Below are 19,015 nucleotides of genomic sequence, written 5' to 3' on the forward strand. Positions count from 1 at the left end.
TCAAAGAGGTCCTCGTGGTGGTAATATCAAACACTCTTCAGCCTAATTTGCATTGGAGATGGTCACGGATTAACTGGAGCTCTCAGGCACACATCTCTAATACTAATTGAGCTGCACAGATGCTCAAACAGCTCAAAACATTTAATCTTTTAGTCTATAAAAAAAAATCTGCACATTAATATAGTCAATTTACTCAATAAAACAGTTTATCCACTCCATAATGCAAAACAGGACAAAGTCACAAAACTTAGCACATAAAGACGGATCCATACACTGCAAACCCAAATCTATAAGGCTGCAAATTGTGAGTTTCTGTAAAATTTCTCCATTTTTGAGAGGATGAAACAGATTATTTGCAGATTAAGGAAGCCCTCTTAAACACATAATCAACAAATATGTTTATTACTCCTGTGTGCGCCTACTGTAGTCCACACACACATTAATGGTGTAGTGACCACAGTGGGGAAGTTCTGTGTTTGCAGAAGTAATTATGAATGTTAGCTAAAATATTCGACATGCTTTATTATACTGAGTTTTCCTGTCCAAGGTGAAATTCATGACTTCACTTGAAACAAAAATAATAACTGCAACTAATGAGTATTTATGCCATTTAGTCAAGATATTTAAAATTAAATTCTAAAAATGCTTGATCAAGAGTGTGTGGCTCTAGCGCTGTATACGAGAGGTCACTAATGAGACGCATCAATCAGCGTAATCCACGTTAACTGACTGACGAGGCTGTTTGTAGTTTTTTTCTCTGAGATTTCTAAATATATGCATCATCAGGAGCAGGAGGGCTTTGCTGATGTGCATGTGGCACAACAGCAGCAACTTCAAGAAATATTCAGAACTATCAGTTATTCCCAACCCAGAGAGGCACGGTGAGGACGGCCTCAGTCAGCTGAGCGGTCACAGAAAGAGTCCCAGTTATTTGTTACACAGTAGCTACGCTCAGGCTGAGATCCATCACACCTGTTGAGGTATCTTTGTTTGACTGTTAGCTGATGTTAAAATCAGATCTGCCTATAAAATGGTAAAAATGTTCAATTAAAAGAAAAAATAGCAATAAATTGATGTAGCAGAAATTCAATTTGATCAAATCTTTCTTTAATTGTTCAAACACAAAATTTCAAGAGTTTAGAAGAATTTGCTGAGGTTTCAAGAATTTTCTCAAATATTGCACAATTTTCAACCAAACAGCCCAAGAAAATTCAAATATTTCCACAAAAGCGAAAATCTGACAGGAATAATATAACACAGGAAACATATAAAATATTTAAAGTAATACATTTTACTATTTCATGAAAAATATTATCTCACTTTGAATTTGATGGCTACAACAAATCTCAAAAAACACTGGGACATGGTCACGTTTACCACTGTAAACATCTGGGAACTGAGGAGACCCGTTGCTGGACTTTTGGGACTGGAATATTGTCCCATTCTTGTCTCATACAGGATTCTAGCTGCTCAACAGTCCTGGATCTGTGCCTATTACCACATGCTGTTGTAATAGACGCAGTATGTGGTTTAGCATCATCTTGCTGAAATATGCAAGGCTCTCCCTGAAAAAGACATCATCTGGGTGCGAGTGAGCATATGTTGCTCTAAAACCTGTATATAGCTTTCAGCAGTGATGGTTCCTTTCCAGATGTGCAATTCCATAGACACTAATGCACCCCCATACCGTCAGAGATGCAGGCTTTTGAACTGAGCGCTGAAAACATGAAAACATGTCTCCTCTTTAGCACAGAGGAGACGGCATCCATGTTTTCCAAAAAAGAATTTAACATTTCACAATTTGCCTCAGTTCATAAGAAACGAGCTCAGAGGAAACAGCGGATCGTGTTCTGTATGGCTTCTTCTTAGAGCTTTAACCTGCATTTGTGGATGGTAGACTGGAAGTGTTCCTGAGCCCATGCGACAGGCTGGTGACCTGTCCAGGGTGTACCCTGCCCCTTGCCCTGTGATAGCTGAGATAGGCTCTATCCCTCTAGTTCTTGCACTGTAGCCATTTTTTTTTTCCATGAACAGAACTAATATTCTTAAAAACGCCTGAGGTTTTTTGGTTTCTATGAAGCATACCACTGATTTTCAGTCCTTTTCAAATCAGTGACACAGTGCCCTACAACATCCGCTAGGTTTATCTCTTAAAATAGAATAGAATAGAATAGAATAGAATGCCTTTATTGTCATTATACAGGGCCTATAATCTCATTGTAGACCCCTTCAGGCCAGCACCCAGATCTTGTGATGTTGGTGTGTGGCAGTGTTGTCTGTCTCTGCCATCATGTCTCCGGGGTTCAAATCTTCCTCAAATTTGAAACAGTGTGGTCTGCAGATGCCCTGGTGACTGTCTACACACAGATTCTACACTTAAAATAATAATAATACGCCAGAAACAATCAGCACTTGTAATGTCTGAACAAAGTTTACTTTGGACCTGAACTGCTGTGAAAGACTTAAACGTTTTGTGGAACATTGTCACAGTACACCCACTGCAGATCGTCCCAACAAGTCCTCTGTTCTTAACAGCCATACAGGACATGTGTCACAACCCACGGACACGACTCACAGGATTGCAAATGTTTGGCTGACAAAAAGTTCAAACAGTCATGGTTAAAAGAAGCCTCAATGATTTGCCGATCCATACATCCACCATAACTTCACCACATCAGCACCAACAGTGGTCCATAATCACAACAAAAGGGGGGGGCAAAAGACAACTTAATTGCTTAAGCACAGGAGGGGCAACCAGAGCTTGCTTGTCCTTTTGTCCTCCAGCTGGTATTATCTTACTTAAGTTGCATTTTTCTTAACCTTAAGTTGTGAAGCCAGCAATCAATAAAAATCATGGATTACTTTATGTTCAGCTGCAAAACTGGGATAATTCAAGAGCAACGTTTTATGTGCTGGGGACAGGAGGCACAGTTTTCACTTTAATAAGCATTAACAGGTTCACTTCTCTGGGAATTTGTGATGTCCTGTATCCTTAGGGCCTTGCCTGCACCCTGTGAGAGTACAATCCAACTCTCAGTTGAACTGCTGTCAGCAGCAACTTTATCAGAACAGGAGCAGCCACAACATTAGAAGTTATAGTTTTGTATCTGGATGCATTTACATTGTTATGACCATAGATTTGAAAACATCAATAACAACATGGTTTAGTGTTTTAGTTGAATCATGATTTCTTTTGTCAGTAAATCCAACTAATAAGCTTCTCTTTCTTCATCAAAGGCTTATGTGCACAATGACCTGCATTAGACAGCGATGAAGAATAATAATAATCCAGAATATTTCAGCCATGTTACTGCGTTTCTTCTGTAATTTATTAAGCGCACACACCAAATAATCCATAATGCCACCGAGGAAGCTGTTTACTCCCAGCCTCTCAGGTATCACTACTGCAGAAAAGACAGCCTATGAACTGACCGCGCTCCCCTTTTTGACCTTACATCAAACCTCTATTATCCAGCCGCTGTGGAGAAGACAACAAGATGCTGCCTACTGCTTTTCCAATTCAGCATGTCAGCGACAAATCAAAACGATTTTATACTTTGGAAGGCACCAATTCCATTTTAGTTTTACATGAACTTGGCTGCTGACTAATGCGGTACCAGTGGATCTTTTTCTTCTTCTGTTACACCACACACTCCATTAGCTAAACTAGAGTCACATCCACCAACGTTCTTGTGAGACTCACCTTGATTTAATTCAATAGATCAACAACAGTGAAGAATAAACAGCACTTCATGTGGATCAGTCAAATTGAAATTACATTATAATACTGTACTGCTTCAACTTATACACATACTGGCTGGTTGTAACAACTTAGAAATAGTATTTTAAAAGGGTCATTTAAAGCCAGCCTTTTACATGCCAGTTATAATTGTACACAATCTTCACTGATATACTGAAAAACAGCCAATAGTATACATACATCAATTCTCAAAGTATGTGAAGGTTAATAGTAAAGGCAACCTTACAATTAGGCCTTTCTATCACAGCTTGTGTAAATCTGAATCTTATTGTACTAGAATGATTATAAAATTGTAATAATACTATTAGACCTGCCTGTATACTGTAGGTTACTTCCACAGTAGCATTATCATGGTAATACAGACAAAAATCAGTGAAATCCTTCTTTAAATTTATTGGCTGGTTTTTGTTTTTGTTAAATGCAAAACACTCACCACACGAGTGCAGGGAGATGTCTGTAACGCTCTGTAACATTACGTGGTGGGTTGATGCGGTTCCTAAATGCTTCCACACTGACACACCACCACTTACAACTGACATGTATTCTCTAAGAGGTAAGAAATTTCACAAATCGACTGGGGACAACAATGGCATGCCAGCACAGTACCCATGACCAGATTATCCAATGGGCAAACTGGGTAAATGCCCAGGGGCCAGCTTGGTTCACGATCTCTCGTGAGTCCTGATTAGCTAAAGGGACCCCCCCCCCCCCCCCACACACACACACACCACCACTGTCTCCCTTTCAACTCAAAGATTAAAAGTTTTGGCCAATATTTTTGTCTATATAGTGTATCAACATTTTAAAAAATGAGTACTACATGAGAAAAATTCAAAATTCAAATCTGGCTGATTCCTATAAGAAGGTCAGTAAGTCCATCTATTGCATAAAATTAAGTTTCTACATCTCAGCTTTTGACGCACAAAAATATATGACAAAGCAAAAAAAGGAGGGGAAGAAAAATCACCTCTTAATGCACTGTGCCCCTGGTTAAGCGCTCTTCTTGAATGTAATTTTCTTCCCAAGCTGTCAGGTCAGAGTGATTAACCTTTTGGCTATCTTACAAATTAAACTTGTCCTATTGAAATAGTCGGTGCACTGCAAAGTGTTACTGTGAACTGGGATTTTGCCAGTTTGAATAAGGAACAGTGACACCGTTGTCACAGTAGAGCAGAAATGTGAGAACACATCTGTCCTTCCTGTTGCTGATACATACATCGCAATCACACGCTGTCATATGCTTATCAGTGAGTGTAAGGAGCAAATGGGAGAACGAAAACAATATGTGTCAGAGAGCGGGAGGAAAAAAAAGTTTGGCACTGCGCGGCGCTGAAAGTGGGGGCCAAGACAAGAAGCTGAGGTGTCACTATCGCGTGAAGTGACGATCCCAGTGCCCTCCAGTGCATTCAAAAAGCAAGCTACCTTTGCTGCCACCCCCAACAAGACACTTGTCAGAAAACAAACAGCTCCGCGGCTTTACGGCGTTGTTTGGAGGGGGGGGGGGGGGGGTTGGGGAGGGGGAGGAGGAGGAGGAGAGGTGTGGGGTTGGGGACGGAGGGGAAGGGGGTGGAGGGGGGGACCGTTGGTGAGTGAGGGAGTGCGTTACATGAAAACAAAAACACAGAGACACGGGCTATCGCTTCGGGGAGGTTCAAACCGAACGCCCCGTTCAAGCTCATAACCGAGGCGTGTGTTCAGAAAAAGCATCCCGCGGTTCTAGCTTTATATCAGCATACACAATAACGTTCACGGTTATCTTACCCGTCTTTGCGCTTAGCTTTATAAACGTGCCCGTAGGTGCCTCGACCCACTTTGCAACCTTCATATTCGAACAGATCTTCTACTCTCTCTCTCTCGGCCGCCAGCTTTGTTTTGAAGTCGTAATCCATTTTAACCCATAAATACGCCTTAATTTACAATAAAATAAAATATTAATTATAACATGCATTAATTAAATAATCTGGTCGTTTTATTCCCCCACCATTTCCTTGTTTGGGATTTTGGTCTGCTCCGCTTAATGTTCACTGGCTCGTTGACGTTTCTAATTGGCGCGCATGGCTCGCTGGGTATGGTAGTTCTTTTGAGCAGGCGCCGCTGTTTCGCCGCGTCGTCAGCCGAGGTGCAGGAAACTACAACCCGCGTATCTCGCCGCTGTTTGTTGCACTTCGCGTACTCATGAACGCTCTTCAAAAATGCAGCTGTCGGTGGTTTGAGGTTACCTTTTCAACGTCACGTAAAGTGTAAATGAACCAAACGGATCCCCGTGGGTTTATTCTTGCTGTAATAATAATAATAATAATAATAATAATAATAATAATAATAATAATAATAATAATAATAATAACGTTATTATTAATAGCAGTACTGGCAGTGGTGGTAATTTTGAAAGAAGCTGAATCTAAAACAAATGGTTGCATTGCAGTGTATTTATTTCATGTGGTTAGCGTGACCAATTCCCAACGAATTAAATGTGAGGCAAAGGCTATTTTGTGTGGGTCAGTATGGGACATATTACAAATTGCTGAAAGCTGGAATGACATTTTGCTATATGGAACTTAAAAAATAAATAAAGACGTTAAGTTAAAGATCTGGCATGATGTGAAGGACAAATATCCTGTTTTGTTGTTGTTTTATTCTTGGTTTTTTTTTTTTTGAATGCAAGTTTTCCAACTTCTTATGAGCGTAAATAAAAATAAATGGAAATGGTTGTATTTATAGTGTTTAGATACTCATGTAGTCCCTTTTTCTGACTGTCAGCTGTTATTTTAGCTGCTGTTCTGTCTGATAATCATCTCAGGGTTTCAGTAGGTCAGGCTCTTTTTAAGCCAGTTTTCTTGTGAAACTCAGATTTGTTGACCTGTTCACTAGAGTCATTGTGTAAATATGTAAGACTGGAGGACAAGGGAAAAATATATAATACAATTTACTTACGGTATGAAAGTGGCCACTATAGGAGTGTCCTCATACAATGTGATAATGTGATTTGTAGTTAATTCTTCTAATCACATTGTATGAGAATTATATGTGTGAGCCGCCACTCCCCTGAATAGGATGAGACATGCAGGTCCTGTAAAATATACTATGAATATTTACTCTTTTTTTTCTATTCTCATCCATATGGGTACACACTTTTACCAAAAGCAACACGAACGCAATCCAATCCAAAAACTCTGCCATATTCTCATTTAAGAGGCTTATATCTTTTCAGATTTTTGCTTACATTGTCACAAAGGTGATGATTCAGCTTCAGGTGTGCTGTTAATATCGGACTGGGTGTGAAAGGTAATGCGCTGAAATTCCAAGTTTAATATCAATATTATAACACCACAGACGTCAAAATACTGAAGCTGCAAAATATTCGCTTTATAAGATAATATTACTTGCGGTCCTTAAACCTAAATTTGGCTGTAATTTATTTACAGAGCAAATACATGTAGGCTGTTTAAAAAAAATCAGGGAGGAAGATCCGCCTTCGATAATAATTGATAGGTTTCTGACCAATCACAAATCCTAAAATAGAGCTCCGTGATCAGATTGGCTTGACGTGAGGGTGACGTAAGGCCGCTTCCAAATAAAAGCACCGCGCGGTCTCCATTCAGCGCTTTACACAGTATGGCCGGCGATATTAGCTAGCGCTCGCTAACGGTATTCTCTGCTAAAGGGAAGACGGTAACTCAAGCAAATCAACTCCTGGATTGGTTAAAGGACTGAACCTCACTAAGTTATAACAGACCGAGAAAGGAATAATTAAGCTGTAAACGTTACAACAGACGTTTGATTATTTTTTTGTTGTTGGGTGTCTGTTGTCTCACGATGGAAGATAACGGTGCACATTTCTTCGAGGGGACCGAGAAGCTGTTGGAGGTGTGGTTCTCTCGCCGGGATGAGACCAAAGGAAACGGGGACCTCCGTACCATCCCAAGGTGCGTGTCACTTAGGTAACAGGAGCGTCCACCCGGTGGCGGAAGCCCTGGCTACATGCATGGCTTCATTCCCCACTTTGTGATGTGTAACCAATTTAGATATCATACAGTCAGTCGACTCTGTATTCCCTGTAGTTATTAATCACCCGTGGGTAGTCAGCAAGCTTTTAAGCAAGCCAGATATAACCGCGGAGCCTTACGCTAGTGAGCTAGCTAGCGTCGCCATTGGAAAATGGCCACCTCCCCCTTTAACAGTGGCTGAGTCATTCATTCTTCACCCTGGGAGTTAGCTGTAATATATTCACCTTCCCCCGCTTGTTTAGCCGAGCTGATGAGTTGTCTAAGGTGTAGACGCCACCCATTTAGAGCTACGTTACTCTGCGTGGTTCTGGGAATACTAAAATATTAAAATTCCCAGCCGCCTGCAGCTGATTTCTCGGCCGCTGCATGACTCAGATGGCCTGTTTATTTATTTATTTATTTATTTATTTGGGAGGAGTGACGAGCTTATTGTGGTTATCTGTCAACTTGCTTTCGGCGCGTCTATGTCTATAATTTAATGTAATGGTGTGTGCGCGCGCGTTGTTACATACCGCAAAGCTGAGCCGGAGCAGCGTGCTCTGATGCACTAAATTTATTAATCTTTGCGGTTAAATCAGGCTTCATAAACTACTTGTTATGCGAAAATGTGGTTTATTTCTTCCTGCGTCACTCAGCATCGAGGGGGCTCCTGACCATGTGAGGCATGTGGCTGTCCGTTGTCACCGCGTGCAGTCTTGTTGGCACGGAAATGGGTTCAAGTCAAAGATGATTCCCATTCCTGGGTTTTTGATTTTAAGGTTCCCATAGCTGATGGGAAAACCTTCACTCTGCACATTTAAACACACTACGGCTGTCCCCAGGTCTGCTTTCGCTGTACGTTTGACTAGATTGAAACTGCGTGTAGTTTGTGTTCCGGTCACGTTTCCAGCCATGCAAGGCACCCCCTGGCAGTTGCTGTGATTGGTCGGAGGGTCGCCTGTTACGATCGCCTGCGAGGCACTTGGTTGCATTTACGGAAAGGGGGTGGAGAGAGACTATTCAGAGAAATCCATGTGGACTGTGCTCTTGGGAGAAGTTGGCTTATAGCTGGCTAGTAAAACTAATTAGTTGGGTCATAATGCGCAGACTAAACGATGTTAACTAGGAGACATCCTTAAAGACAAACTTGCAGCCTGTGGTGTAGCTGGTTTTAAAATAAAAAGGCTTGACCTTTGTCCTAGATTAGCGCCAGAATCCATTTCTTTCTTGTGGTCCAGGCTTTAGAGAAGCTTATGCCCAGTAGAACAAATAGATTGCTTAAAATTACCGGGATTATGTCATCCTTTGCCTGGTTCTCAGAAGTAGCAATGGTATGAGAGTAACTGAGTGTCATTGGTGTCCTGTCTCTGCTTAGATATCTATATATGTAATGTATTTTTTCCTCCTGGCAGCATGTCACTCCATGACATGACTGCCCATAACTGGTTCAAAGAGACCAAATTTTTCCCAGTCACGGGTGACTTTACTGGTCATTAACCAGATCAGGTGTTGGTTTAAGACAAATGTGTGGCCATTGGAGTGAATGAAGGCTGGCATTAATTTTACAGCCAGAGGACAGATTAACAGCTCAAAGGGACACTGTCAGTGGATCAGACTCGCTGGACATCAGCCAATGTCCAAATAAGTCCACAAGGGCATCTGATTCACAAATGTGAAGCTCACTCGCATTACCTCTGCTACCACTCCTCAGGGTTCACAAATGGCATATGAAGTGCTTCTAGCAGTTATACGGGAAACTGATCTAAGTGATCGGAGCATCCTCACCCCTGCACATCTGAAAAATGTGGCCTTTCCTGCTTTCAAACGATGCAGTTAATGACTGCTTCTGTCTGAAGAACGGCAGATATTCCAAGAATGTGTGCCATCTTGATCATCCGTGTTCCCAGATCTCTGGGGTACAGAGAAACTAATCGTGCTTGGTACTCTGCTTCTTAGAGTAAAGTCTGATCTCGCTAGAAATAACCCTTGGTGTTGATTTCACACTGAGGCAGAAGCTTGGCACAGCTCACTAACACCTCTGGTATGAAGCTGGGAAGTCGGCATGTTGCAACAGCTCTGTCATGTTGTGGAAAATGGTGAAACTGGTGCTTTTGTTCATTTTTTATAGAAACTGTTGCCAACATTGCTTTAATGCAAATTGGATGCCTGAGTAGAGTGTAGATGGTACCTTTTCTCATCAGACTCGACCTTAATGGCAAACTAAGCACGTTGAGTCCTGGACTCTAAATGATCCTCCTTATACTAGTTAGTTTGTCTTCTAAAATTCTGAAATGTGCTGTTTTAGATCGCTTTGCCTCCTTTCTTATGGTTGCCTGAACCTTATAAACCTAACCTGACCATGTTGGACGTCTGTTCTCACAGCATACAGAGCTGGAAGTAGAATAATGGGGATTACTTGTCCATATGTTCACCTTGTTTGAAATTAGATATTGGAACATATTTGACACATTTCACTTTTTTAGCAAACTGCACCAACACTATTCTGTCACTTTGTGGCATAAATGAAGTTTGAGTTCGTAGTTTGAGCTCTTTCCAAACAACAGTCAGCCTGTCACCCAGTCAGGACACTGTTCTGGCTCTGGATACACTGCTGGAAGGTAATAAAATGTGTTGGTGGTTTAGTTTGGACAAGTTGAGAGCCGTGTACAGTGTAAATGTTTGTTTTGTTTTTTTCTTCATGAATTTAGTCTCTTCAGAGCCACATGTGTACCTTGCAGTGGATGCGGCCTTTCATGCTTTGTCTAGCAAAGGTCTGAACTAGAGATGCACTTCCTATTTTCCACAGTCTTCTATTTCATGTGTAGTCGCAAGGCAGAGAGGAACACAAATGAAGCCCCTTTATAATTTACAGGGATCTAGCCAGCAGTTGATCGCCCGGTGCTGCGCTGGGCTGACAGTATCACCAGTTCCATCTCTGAGCACTTTATCACGTTTATTGCAGTTAGCAAGTGGGCATGCACGCCGCACCTTTTACTGCTTTGTTTTCTCTCACTAGATCTCTGCAGTATAGTATTTTCACCTCAATTTGCAATCTACCACCGGACGGCCAGTTTTGTTCACAATGTGCACGTGTGATCTCACAACAGCCTCGTTCACATTTGATTTTGTGTGGCTCCAGAAAACAAAATGGTGACCAGCGTTAAAGTTATGGGGAAGAAGAGGAAAAAGGGAGCACAAATGACAGTTTTGAGCTTCCTACTCAACATAAATTCCCAGGAGCTCAGTCTCGCCAACACGCAGGCACTCGGTTTTGTGTACACACAGCCCTCATACCGCATCCCTTAGTACACTTTGGCATTGCCCGGATCTTGCTTCGAGTGTGCCGGACTGAATTTTATTTTGTTTTTTTGTCCAGAGCCCTGATTTAAGAAAACAATCACACCTGTATCTTGGCCAGCTTTCATGCACACTGCTGCAGTCTGGTTACTGAGGTGCATTTCTTTTTCAGAGGTGCCCTAGAAAAGCTGATTTCATAATCCATCCAATATGGGGCTGCTGGTAAATTCTCCATTGAGCCCGTCGTTTCTCGCGAGCTTTCTCTTGCAGTCCAGGCCCCACTGTGAGCACAGCCGCTCTTCCAAGGTTGTAATGTGACACAGCTGTCTGGATGGTGCTGGGAGGGGGAGGCAGAGGTGGCTGCTAGAAGAGGGGGGCACTGGCTGTGTGGCGTTTGCTGCAGGAACAGAATAAGTCCACTTTACCCTACAGCTGTCTGCGCATGGTGAAAACAGATTGAAATTTCATCCTCCTTTTGATATCATTGAATGTCCACACCATATTTGGGAACTGTTCAGGTTTGATGCATGCACATTTTCAGCTTAAGACTTCAGAAAGCTTCAGACTGTTGTTTCCATTTGAGATACAACCTGCGTGCCATCCTGATGACATTGGAAACTGGATTTGCTTTCTAGGATGGGTGTGTTCCATGACTGTCAACACAAATGGTTATTTCCTGTAGTGGGTGCCACTTTAAAATGAAAACAAGGATGTAAAATGTGATAAACACATGCCCCAACAATAACAGGTTTTTCTTTGTTCCTTTTTTTTCTCAGGTTTGAGTGGGACAAACTTTTGGAAAATGTGCATTGTTTGATCATAAGTGTGACAAAGACTGACAAGCAGGAAGCTTATATACTCAGGTGAGTGCTGGCTCTGTACTTAGTCTTCCTAATTATAAGGCACTTGTTCTGGTGTCTTAACTTAGGATGAGCATACAGCGGTGATAATAAATGTATATTTGGTGATTTCTTTAAAGCTACCTTCCATCAGCTAGCTGTTGGGTTTTTAAATAACAATGAAATTGTACCTTCCCTATATCTGCTGTTCTGCCATGTGGCTGTAACTGTGTGGCAAATTGAGACAATTTAGACCACTGGCCATCTATTGGCCACATCCATATTAAAAGATTTGTTTACAAATGTGTAGCTTAGAGCTCAGTTTTTAGCTCAGCCTTGACCATTTTTAGGCAGACATTTCAAAGACACGAGGCGTACTCAATCATAATGTATCAAAGGATATAGTGACACACAAATCCAGCTGCAGTTTGAATGTTTAACACCTTTTTTTTTTTTTTTTTTTTTTGTCTTTACAGTGAGAGTAGCATGTTTGTCTCCAAGAGACGTTTCATTTTGAAGACATGTGGAACCACCCTCTTACTGCAAGCACTGGAGCCTCTGCTGGAACTCGCCAAGGAGTTCTGTGGCTTCGACGACGTCGAGGTTAGACTCGTGTAGCATTTGCATAACAAAGCCGGCATTCAGATGCATGAATCACTGTAGCTCTTAATTGACGGAGCTCAATGCAGGTTTGTTCATTAATGTCTTGTTTGCAGAATTTCTTTTACTCCCGCAAGAACTTCATGAAGCCAGCCCATCAAGAGTACCCTCATCGGAACTTCCAGGAAGAAGTGGACTTTCTCAGCCAGATTTTTCCAGGTATGTGATACATGAATCAAGTAAATGGCATCTGCAAGACTTAATTACATTACTTGTTAATCTAACCATAACATTAGCAGTGCTAGCAGCAGTAGCTTTGGTTTCTCCCATGCTAGCATTGACAACCTGATGCAGACTGTGGTTGCACACCACTTTGATTGCTTGCTTATTGTGGTTTAATCTTGCAAAGCCAACATTCAGCATTTTAAAACCAAAGTATTGTAGAACAGCGCAGGTTAACACAGCTACCACCTGTTTACTTCCTCATCTGCCGCTGTATTCTAATATAATAATGATGCATTTAACCAACTGGTATTTTTGACACTGACAAGTTCCGCATTGTTTAAATGTGTAGTCGATGAGCCGAGCCCATCCCTGTTTCCGATATGTTGAATCCAAATTCATTAGTTGTTTTCAAATGAGTCGATCCATGTTCTGCTCCTTATCTGGGCCCAAGCTGTTCTATTAATAATTTCCGTTAAGAATTAATGCTGCTTGAACTGACAAAATGGAATGCACTGTTCATATTTCAGCTATTATGACACTGAAATAAGTGTTAAATTGCAGTTCTATGTCGTGTTAAAAAGCTTAATGATATCATTGTGGCAGATCCTGAAGAATCACTGGCCTGATTTTGGTTCCACTTCAGAATTGCTTGCATATCTGACAGATTGATGCGTTGGATTTATTTGAATAGAAACAGTAACCGTGATGTTCCTTCCCTCCTTTTACAGATGGTGCAGCCTACTGTATGGGGCGTTTGAACTCTGACTGCTGGTAAGCATTAAACTATTTTCAAACTGTTAAATTACAGATATAATCAAATGGATGTCTTTGAAGTCAAACAGTTGTTAGTAAATGTCACTATCTGCATGAAATGTATGGCAATGCAGAGTCCTGTTCTGTGGCTGTGTGACTTAAAATGTATACATGTGTAGCACTTTTTTCTAGATTAAAAAAAAAAAAAAAAATCACAAACGGTAATTCACAGTAAAACACACACAAACCACTGGTTAAAAGCAAGCCTGTATTAAGTCTTGAGCTGCTCTTTAAAAGATTCAGCAGAGTCTGCAGATCTCTGGTATAATGGTAGTGCATTCCAAAGTTTAGGAGCCGCAGCCTCAAATGCAGTCTCCTTTAGTCTTCGGTCTAGAACGAGGAACCACCGACAGATTTTGATCAGACCTCAGTGGTCTGTACGTTTATATAAGGGTGTAAGAGCTTGCTGATGTATGCAGGTATTTGACTACGCAGAGGTCTGAAAGTGATCACCAAGATCTTAAACTGAAGTCTGAGCTTTGAGGAGCCAAAGATCACAAATGGGTGTCAGCTGCATTTTTGAACCAGCTGCAGGCGATCCAAAGATGACTTATTGAGTCCAATCGTGAGGAGACAAAAGCATGAATAATCATTTCAATTCAGATTTGGCCACGATTTGACTGAGTGTTTGTTTTTTTTAACTAAGAGCCTGGTCAAATGTAACAGCTAGATAATGAAATGAAAGCATGTTCAGGGCTTCCTCCCGTAGGTGGTAGCGCCATGTATCCCCTGGTTTGAAACAGTTTAATGGTTCCCTGTGTTAGAATAGATAAACATTTAACTGTTTTTCTATGTATCACAATGTGTTCATCATAAACATGCACATGACCATCAGATTGTAAGCACAAAACATGCTCACGCACACCCGGACCCTCCAGGTGAGGAAAGCAGGTAACGCCTGTTTCCTGACGTCACACACACACACACACACACACACATACACACACACCCCCACACACTCACGTGATGCTAAAATAAAAGAGCCGGCAGGAAGAAGGAAGTCAGACTCTCTTTCAGACACGCACACGGGTGTGAGCTGACTGAGACTCTCCCTGCAGGTAAAAAGATCAACTACGGGTTTCTGTGTCTTTCTTTATTCAACGGTGGTCCAAACCTAACACCCTGCGTGTCACCCACAGGTACCTGTTCACTGTGGACAGGCCAGAACACTGGGAGAAAAAGTACGCTGATCAGACGCTGGAAGTTCTGATGAGCGATCTCGATCCAGCCATCATGGACCAGTTCTACATGAAAGACGGTGTTTCTGCAAGTGAGGTCACTCGTGTAAGTTTTTCTCTGGTCACATGGTTCTGTGTTGTGAGGAACAAACATAGGTTTGCTCCCAGAATCCAGTCACATTGGTGGTTGAACATCAGAACCCATGTCCTTACAGATGAGTGGAATTCGTGACCTGATACCAGGTTCTGTGATCGACGCCACAATGTTCAACCCTTGTGGATACTCAATGAATGGGATGAAGACTGACGTGAGTTGTGCTTCATTTCATCTTCGTCTGTGTCGTGTGCTCAAACAAATTTGTAATGCAACTTGGCTCCGTTTCCCATAGGGAACCTACTGGACCATCCACATCACCCCAGAGCCAGAGTTCTCCTACGTCAGTTTCGAAACGAACCTCTCCCAGACATCGTGTGATGAACTGATCAGGAAGGTTGTGGAGGTGTTCAAGCCGGGAAAGTTTGTGACTACACTTTTTGTCAATCAGGTGTGTTTACGAGCCAATCTTGTGTTTACTTGGTGGTATTTTTAAAGATCTCTCAGTGAACTTTGTTTTCCCTCATTTGTTTGCAGAACTCCAAATGTCGCAGTGTCTTTTCTACTCCCCCGAAAATTGAGGGTTACAAGCGCCTCGACCGCCAGCTGGCTCAATTCAATGATTACAATTTTCTCTTCACAAGCTACAACAAGAACAACAAGCAGCAGAGCTGAGGGTTGAGGATGAAGAGGCGCAAAAAACGTGGCCTCTCGGCACTCCTGTGTCACGATCGGCTTTGCCACCCTTCGCCAGTATCGAGCGCGTCCTCTCACCCGTCCTGCCTCCCTCACTGCTGCGGTCGTCATTTGAATTGTGCCGGTGGCGGTGCTGCCATCCCTACTTTAACCTCCAGTTTGAGTTGTTTGCATTGTTGTACCTGTGACTTAGATCCCTTGCATGAAAGCTCTTTTCTCTGTTACGATATTCTAGCCCACTCTTGCTGTGATCTTGAAGTGCATGTAGCGGTATTAAACACGCTCTGTTTAAGGCTGTCCACCTGTGCCCAGTACAACGGTCCCTTCCTGCAGGTGTCCCCCCTCATCCCCCACAGACAAGGCTTCCGCCCACCCTAGACCAGGTCCCTGACGTGCTCAGATCAGTCTGCCTCTTATGAGCTTACTTTAATTCTCGTCCATTGGTTAAAATGTCAAATTGGACCCACCTAGCTGGTGTGACAGTTGGCATTATTAATTCTCTACTCCAGTTACTGAGCGTACTTTTAAAAATCTGTTTACTCATGGTACTAGGAGGCAAATCCCCTTGTTTCAAGTCTGAATGTACAACATCAGTGGCATCGAGCTTGGGCACTGTTGGGAGTCTTTTTGAAATGCCAGTCTGGCCTTTTAATGTTGCACTAAAGGATCAAAAGTTCTCATCTTATTGGTCAGATTGTGTTCTGTGGCTTCTTTAAACTGTAAACCTTCAGCATGCACACTTTGATCTGTGCTTTAAAATTTTTTTTTTTTTAAACTCTACCCCTGTATCTACAGGAAGCTTCTACAACTTTCAACCCCATCATGCAGCATTCAAATTCCACATTCATGTGAAAAAACCGAATGTCGCACAGGGCGTGCAAAGTGGCCTGCCCAGCCATCTTTCGAATGTACATTTCTCTGGAAAAGAAAAAAGCCTGGAACAGGATTGAGCTGAATGTACGACTCTAGACAAGGTGCTCACAATGCCCTCTGCTGACCAGCCATTGTTCAGACCTAACCCACTGAGAGCCAGCCCTCCTGGCTGCACCTGCTGTGTCCAGCTCTGAAAGGAAATAATGAATCAGACACTTTTTGCTTTAGTTGCCCAGCAAAGCATTTTTTTTTTTTTTTTTTTTTTCCCCCCACATAATATCCATCCTGTCTCTTTCCGCCCCATACAGAAATGTAAGCACACAATAGAGGCCCACTAGTCTGAGCATGCCAGGGTGATCCCAGATCATTCCACACATAACCACTGCATAAACTGCCATTTTATGAAATTTATTGTGCCCCACTTTTTTTTTTTTTTTTTTGTTTGGGTCAATGCCCTTTGTTCAGGGGGGAATCCTGACACACTGCATGTGACTAGTGCTGTGTTGCTTGACAGTGTAATGTAGCGCTGTCTCTTCCTCTTCTGTCAGGTCTGTGTGCATCACCTTCCTTTTGTTTTACAAGCTGACAGTTGGAACCACCCCATCCTGATTTTTTTTTTTTTTTTTTTTGTTTGTTTTTTTTTTTTTTTAATTTATTGGAAGGGTTTGTTTTGGGTTTTTAAAATATTTCTTTTGGTCCCCCACCTTTAACTCGGGCTGTATTTCAGGCTTCAGATGGTGCTGAAAGCTGGGTGGGGGTTCTGATTTGTTAATAACCTACATCCAAGGTTTGGCTTCTGCCAGAGAACGCAGTTTGAATTGTGCCCACATGACTGTAGTCTTAACCCGCTTTCAGCGCTTGATGACGCCACCTAAAGCACTTGGCGTGCTAGTTGAGGCAGTAGTTGGTATATTTGTTCATGTAAGGACTGGAACTTGAGAAAGTTGACCTCTAGTTTGGCTACATGTCTTTGGGGCTTTTTTTTTTTTTTTTTTCTATCCCCCCCTCTCCAACTTGTCAAATGACTTGTGATGGTAGTCTGCCATTACTTTGGGTTTTTTTTAATTATTTCATCTAGCACTGTTCAGAAATGGTTTATTACAAGCTGTTGAATTAACTACATTTTAGCCTTGTTGTTGTGGGTTTTTTAATATGGTGAACTCAATGCATTTTGCAGTTTAATGGTAACTGAATTTTATACAAAATATTTTGTATTTCTGCTGCGGACCAATCTTTTTTTTTTTTTTTTTTTTTTTTTTCCCCTCCCTTTCTGCCCTTTTGGTTGTAGATGTGTTTTGGAAACCAGTGTTCCAACCAAGTTGAAGGATGACTTTTTTCTTTTTCTTTTCTTTTTCTCAAAGTTGACTAAATCATGTTTTGTTTTGTGAATCTGAGGAAAGGGAAGCCAGGAAAGCCTCCCACGTGGGTGAGAGGGTGCAGTTGTAGGATGTACTGAAGGAGCAACTTTGCTGTTCTAATTCATTCTTTCTGTTCTTTGGATGGTCAAGATGTGCTAAATATCTGTGCTATGAGCTTGATGCTTCAATAAAAGATACTTAAAGCACATGGGTTTCCCCATTCATTCTGAAGTATTTGCCAGTATGTACAAAATCTCAGTGACACAGAAGTTATTCAGGAGGATAATGCGCCCTGCCTCTTGGTTCAATAATAGTTTGAGGAGCACAACAAGTCTGAGGAGTTGACTTGGCCTCCAAATTCCCCAGATCTCAAATGAGTCACACATCTGCAGGATGTGCATCTCTTCCAAAGTCCCAATTCTCAAACACATTTCTATCACCTTGTGACATTTTCCATCGAGTTCAGGGAAAAGTGGTTAGGAAAAAGAAGTGTCCAGTGCCTATACTTGTGCCTTCCCAGCCTTGAACGCATGAGCCCTACCACTTAGACAAGGAAGGAAGAGGTGATCAAGTCATAGACAAGATATGAATAAGGAAGCCTACTGATTAACCTGGGTAATCAGGGCACCTATAATATGCATATATATATATACTGTGCATCCATATGTTCAAAGAATGTGAACGACTACAGAAACCCACTCTCCTTTACTGCTCCTGAGCACCCATTACTGTCTTCACTACCACTGATTCCCAGGAACACAGGTAACCAATCAAAACCCCAAACTTGGTCTGGCTGACTCACTGACCAGTAACTCATGTGATCAGCAGTGACACACCACTGATGTCTGGGAAGAATTTAAAACGATAGAGTAAAATTACAAATGAAAAAATTGACTATTTACTTGAAAGGAGAAACGATAAGCCAGCAGTGCAGGCCTACAAGCATGCCACTAACACCACAGAGTCGGGATGGGATCTGTCAGTCTGGATCCTTGATGATGAACTCTGATCTAAAACGATCCACTGTCATATTAAACATTTAGAGAATGAAGGAATTATGAGTTTTCATAGGTGCAAGTTATGAACAAACAGCTGTATCTATGAATATCAATGAAATCATTTTCTGTTTTCAGTCAGTGAGATAGAAGTAGCTCACTGTAGCTCACTCAGACTTTCATAGTACATATCCACCTCATTGACTGCAAAAAAAAAAAAAGATTCTTCTGTTTGCTATTTATGTTCAGTATCTTCGCACGTCACAAGCTGTCTAATGCATGAATATGAGCTCAGTTTCTGCTT

General features: G+C 41.8%; 2 protein-coding genes across 6 annotated transcripts in view; one reads left to right on the plus strand and one right to left on the minus strand.

Annotated features, from left to right (window-relative positions):
- cdk19 (cyclin dependent kinase 19) overlaps positions 1 to 19,015 on the minus strand; it is a 91,719-nt gene that overhangs the window by 59,411 nt on the left and 13,293 nt on the right. For 2 of the 5 annotated variants that reach the window (XM_030721375.1, XM_030721376.1), the window contains exon 1: positions 5,522 to 5,762. The exons of 1 other annotated variant lie outside the window; for it this stretch is intronic. In XM_030721375.1, coding sequence (XP_030577235.1) covers positions 5,522 to 5,649 — 128 coding nt within the window. In that variant the 5' untranslated portion in view covers positions 5,650 to 5,762. Of the gene's footprint in view, positions 1 to 4,727; positions 4,803 to 5,521; positions 5,780 to 19,015 lie in introns of those variants that run through there. 2 more of the 5 variants (XM_030721378.1, XM_030721379.1) reach the window with 2 other exon arrangements.
- amd1 (adenosylmethionine decarboxylase 1) lies at positions 7,381 to 17,922 on the plus strand. Its single transcript, XM_030721380.1, has 9 exons — positions 7,381 to 7,683; positions 11,817 to 11,903; positions 12,356 to 12,482; positions 12,596 to 12,698; positions 13,433 to 13,475; positions 14,657 to 14,801; positions 14,911 to 15,003; positions 15,085 to 15,240; positions 15,327 to 17,922. The coding sequence occupies exons 1-9, from the start codon at positions 7,574 to 7,576 to the stop codon at positions 15,462 to 15,464; spliced, it is 1,002 nt and encodes a 333-aa protein (XP_030577240.1). The 5' UTR covers positions 7,381 to 7,573; the 3' UTR covers positions 15,465 to 17,922.

The sequence above is a fragment of the Archocentrus centrarchus genome, chromosome 24, assembly GCF_007364275.1.
Source record: "Archocentrus centrarchus isolate MPI-CPG fArcCen1 chromosome 24, fArcCen1, whole genome shotgun sequence".
NCBI classification, from domain to species: Eukaryota; Metazoa; Chordata; class Actinopteri; order Cichliformes; family Cichlidae; genus Archocentrus; species Archocentrus centrarchus.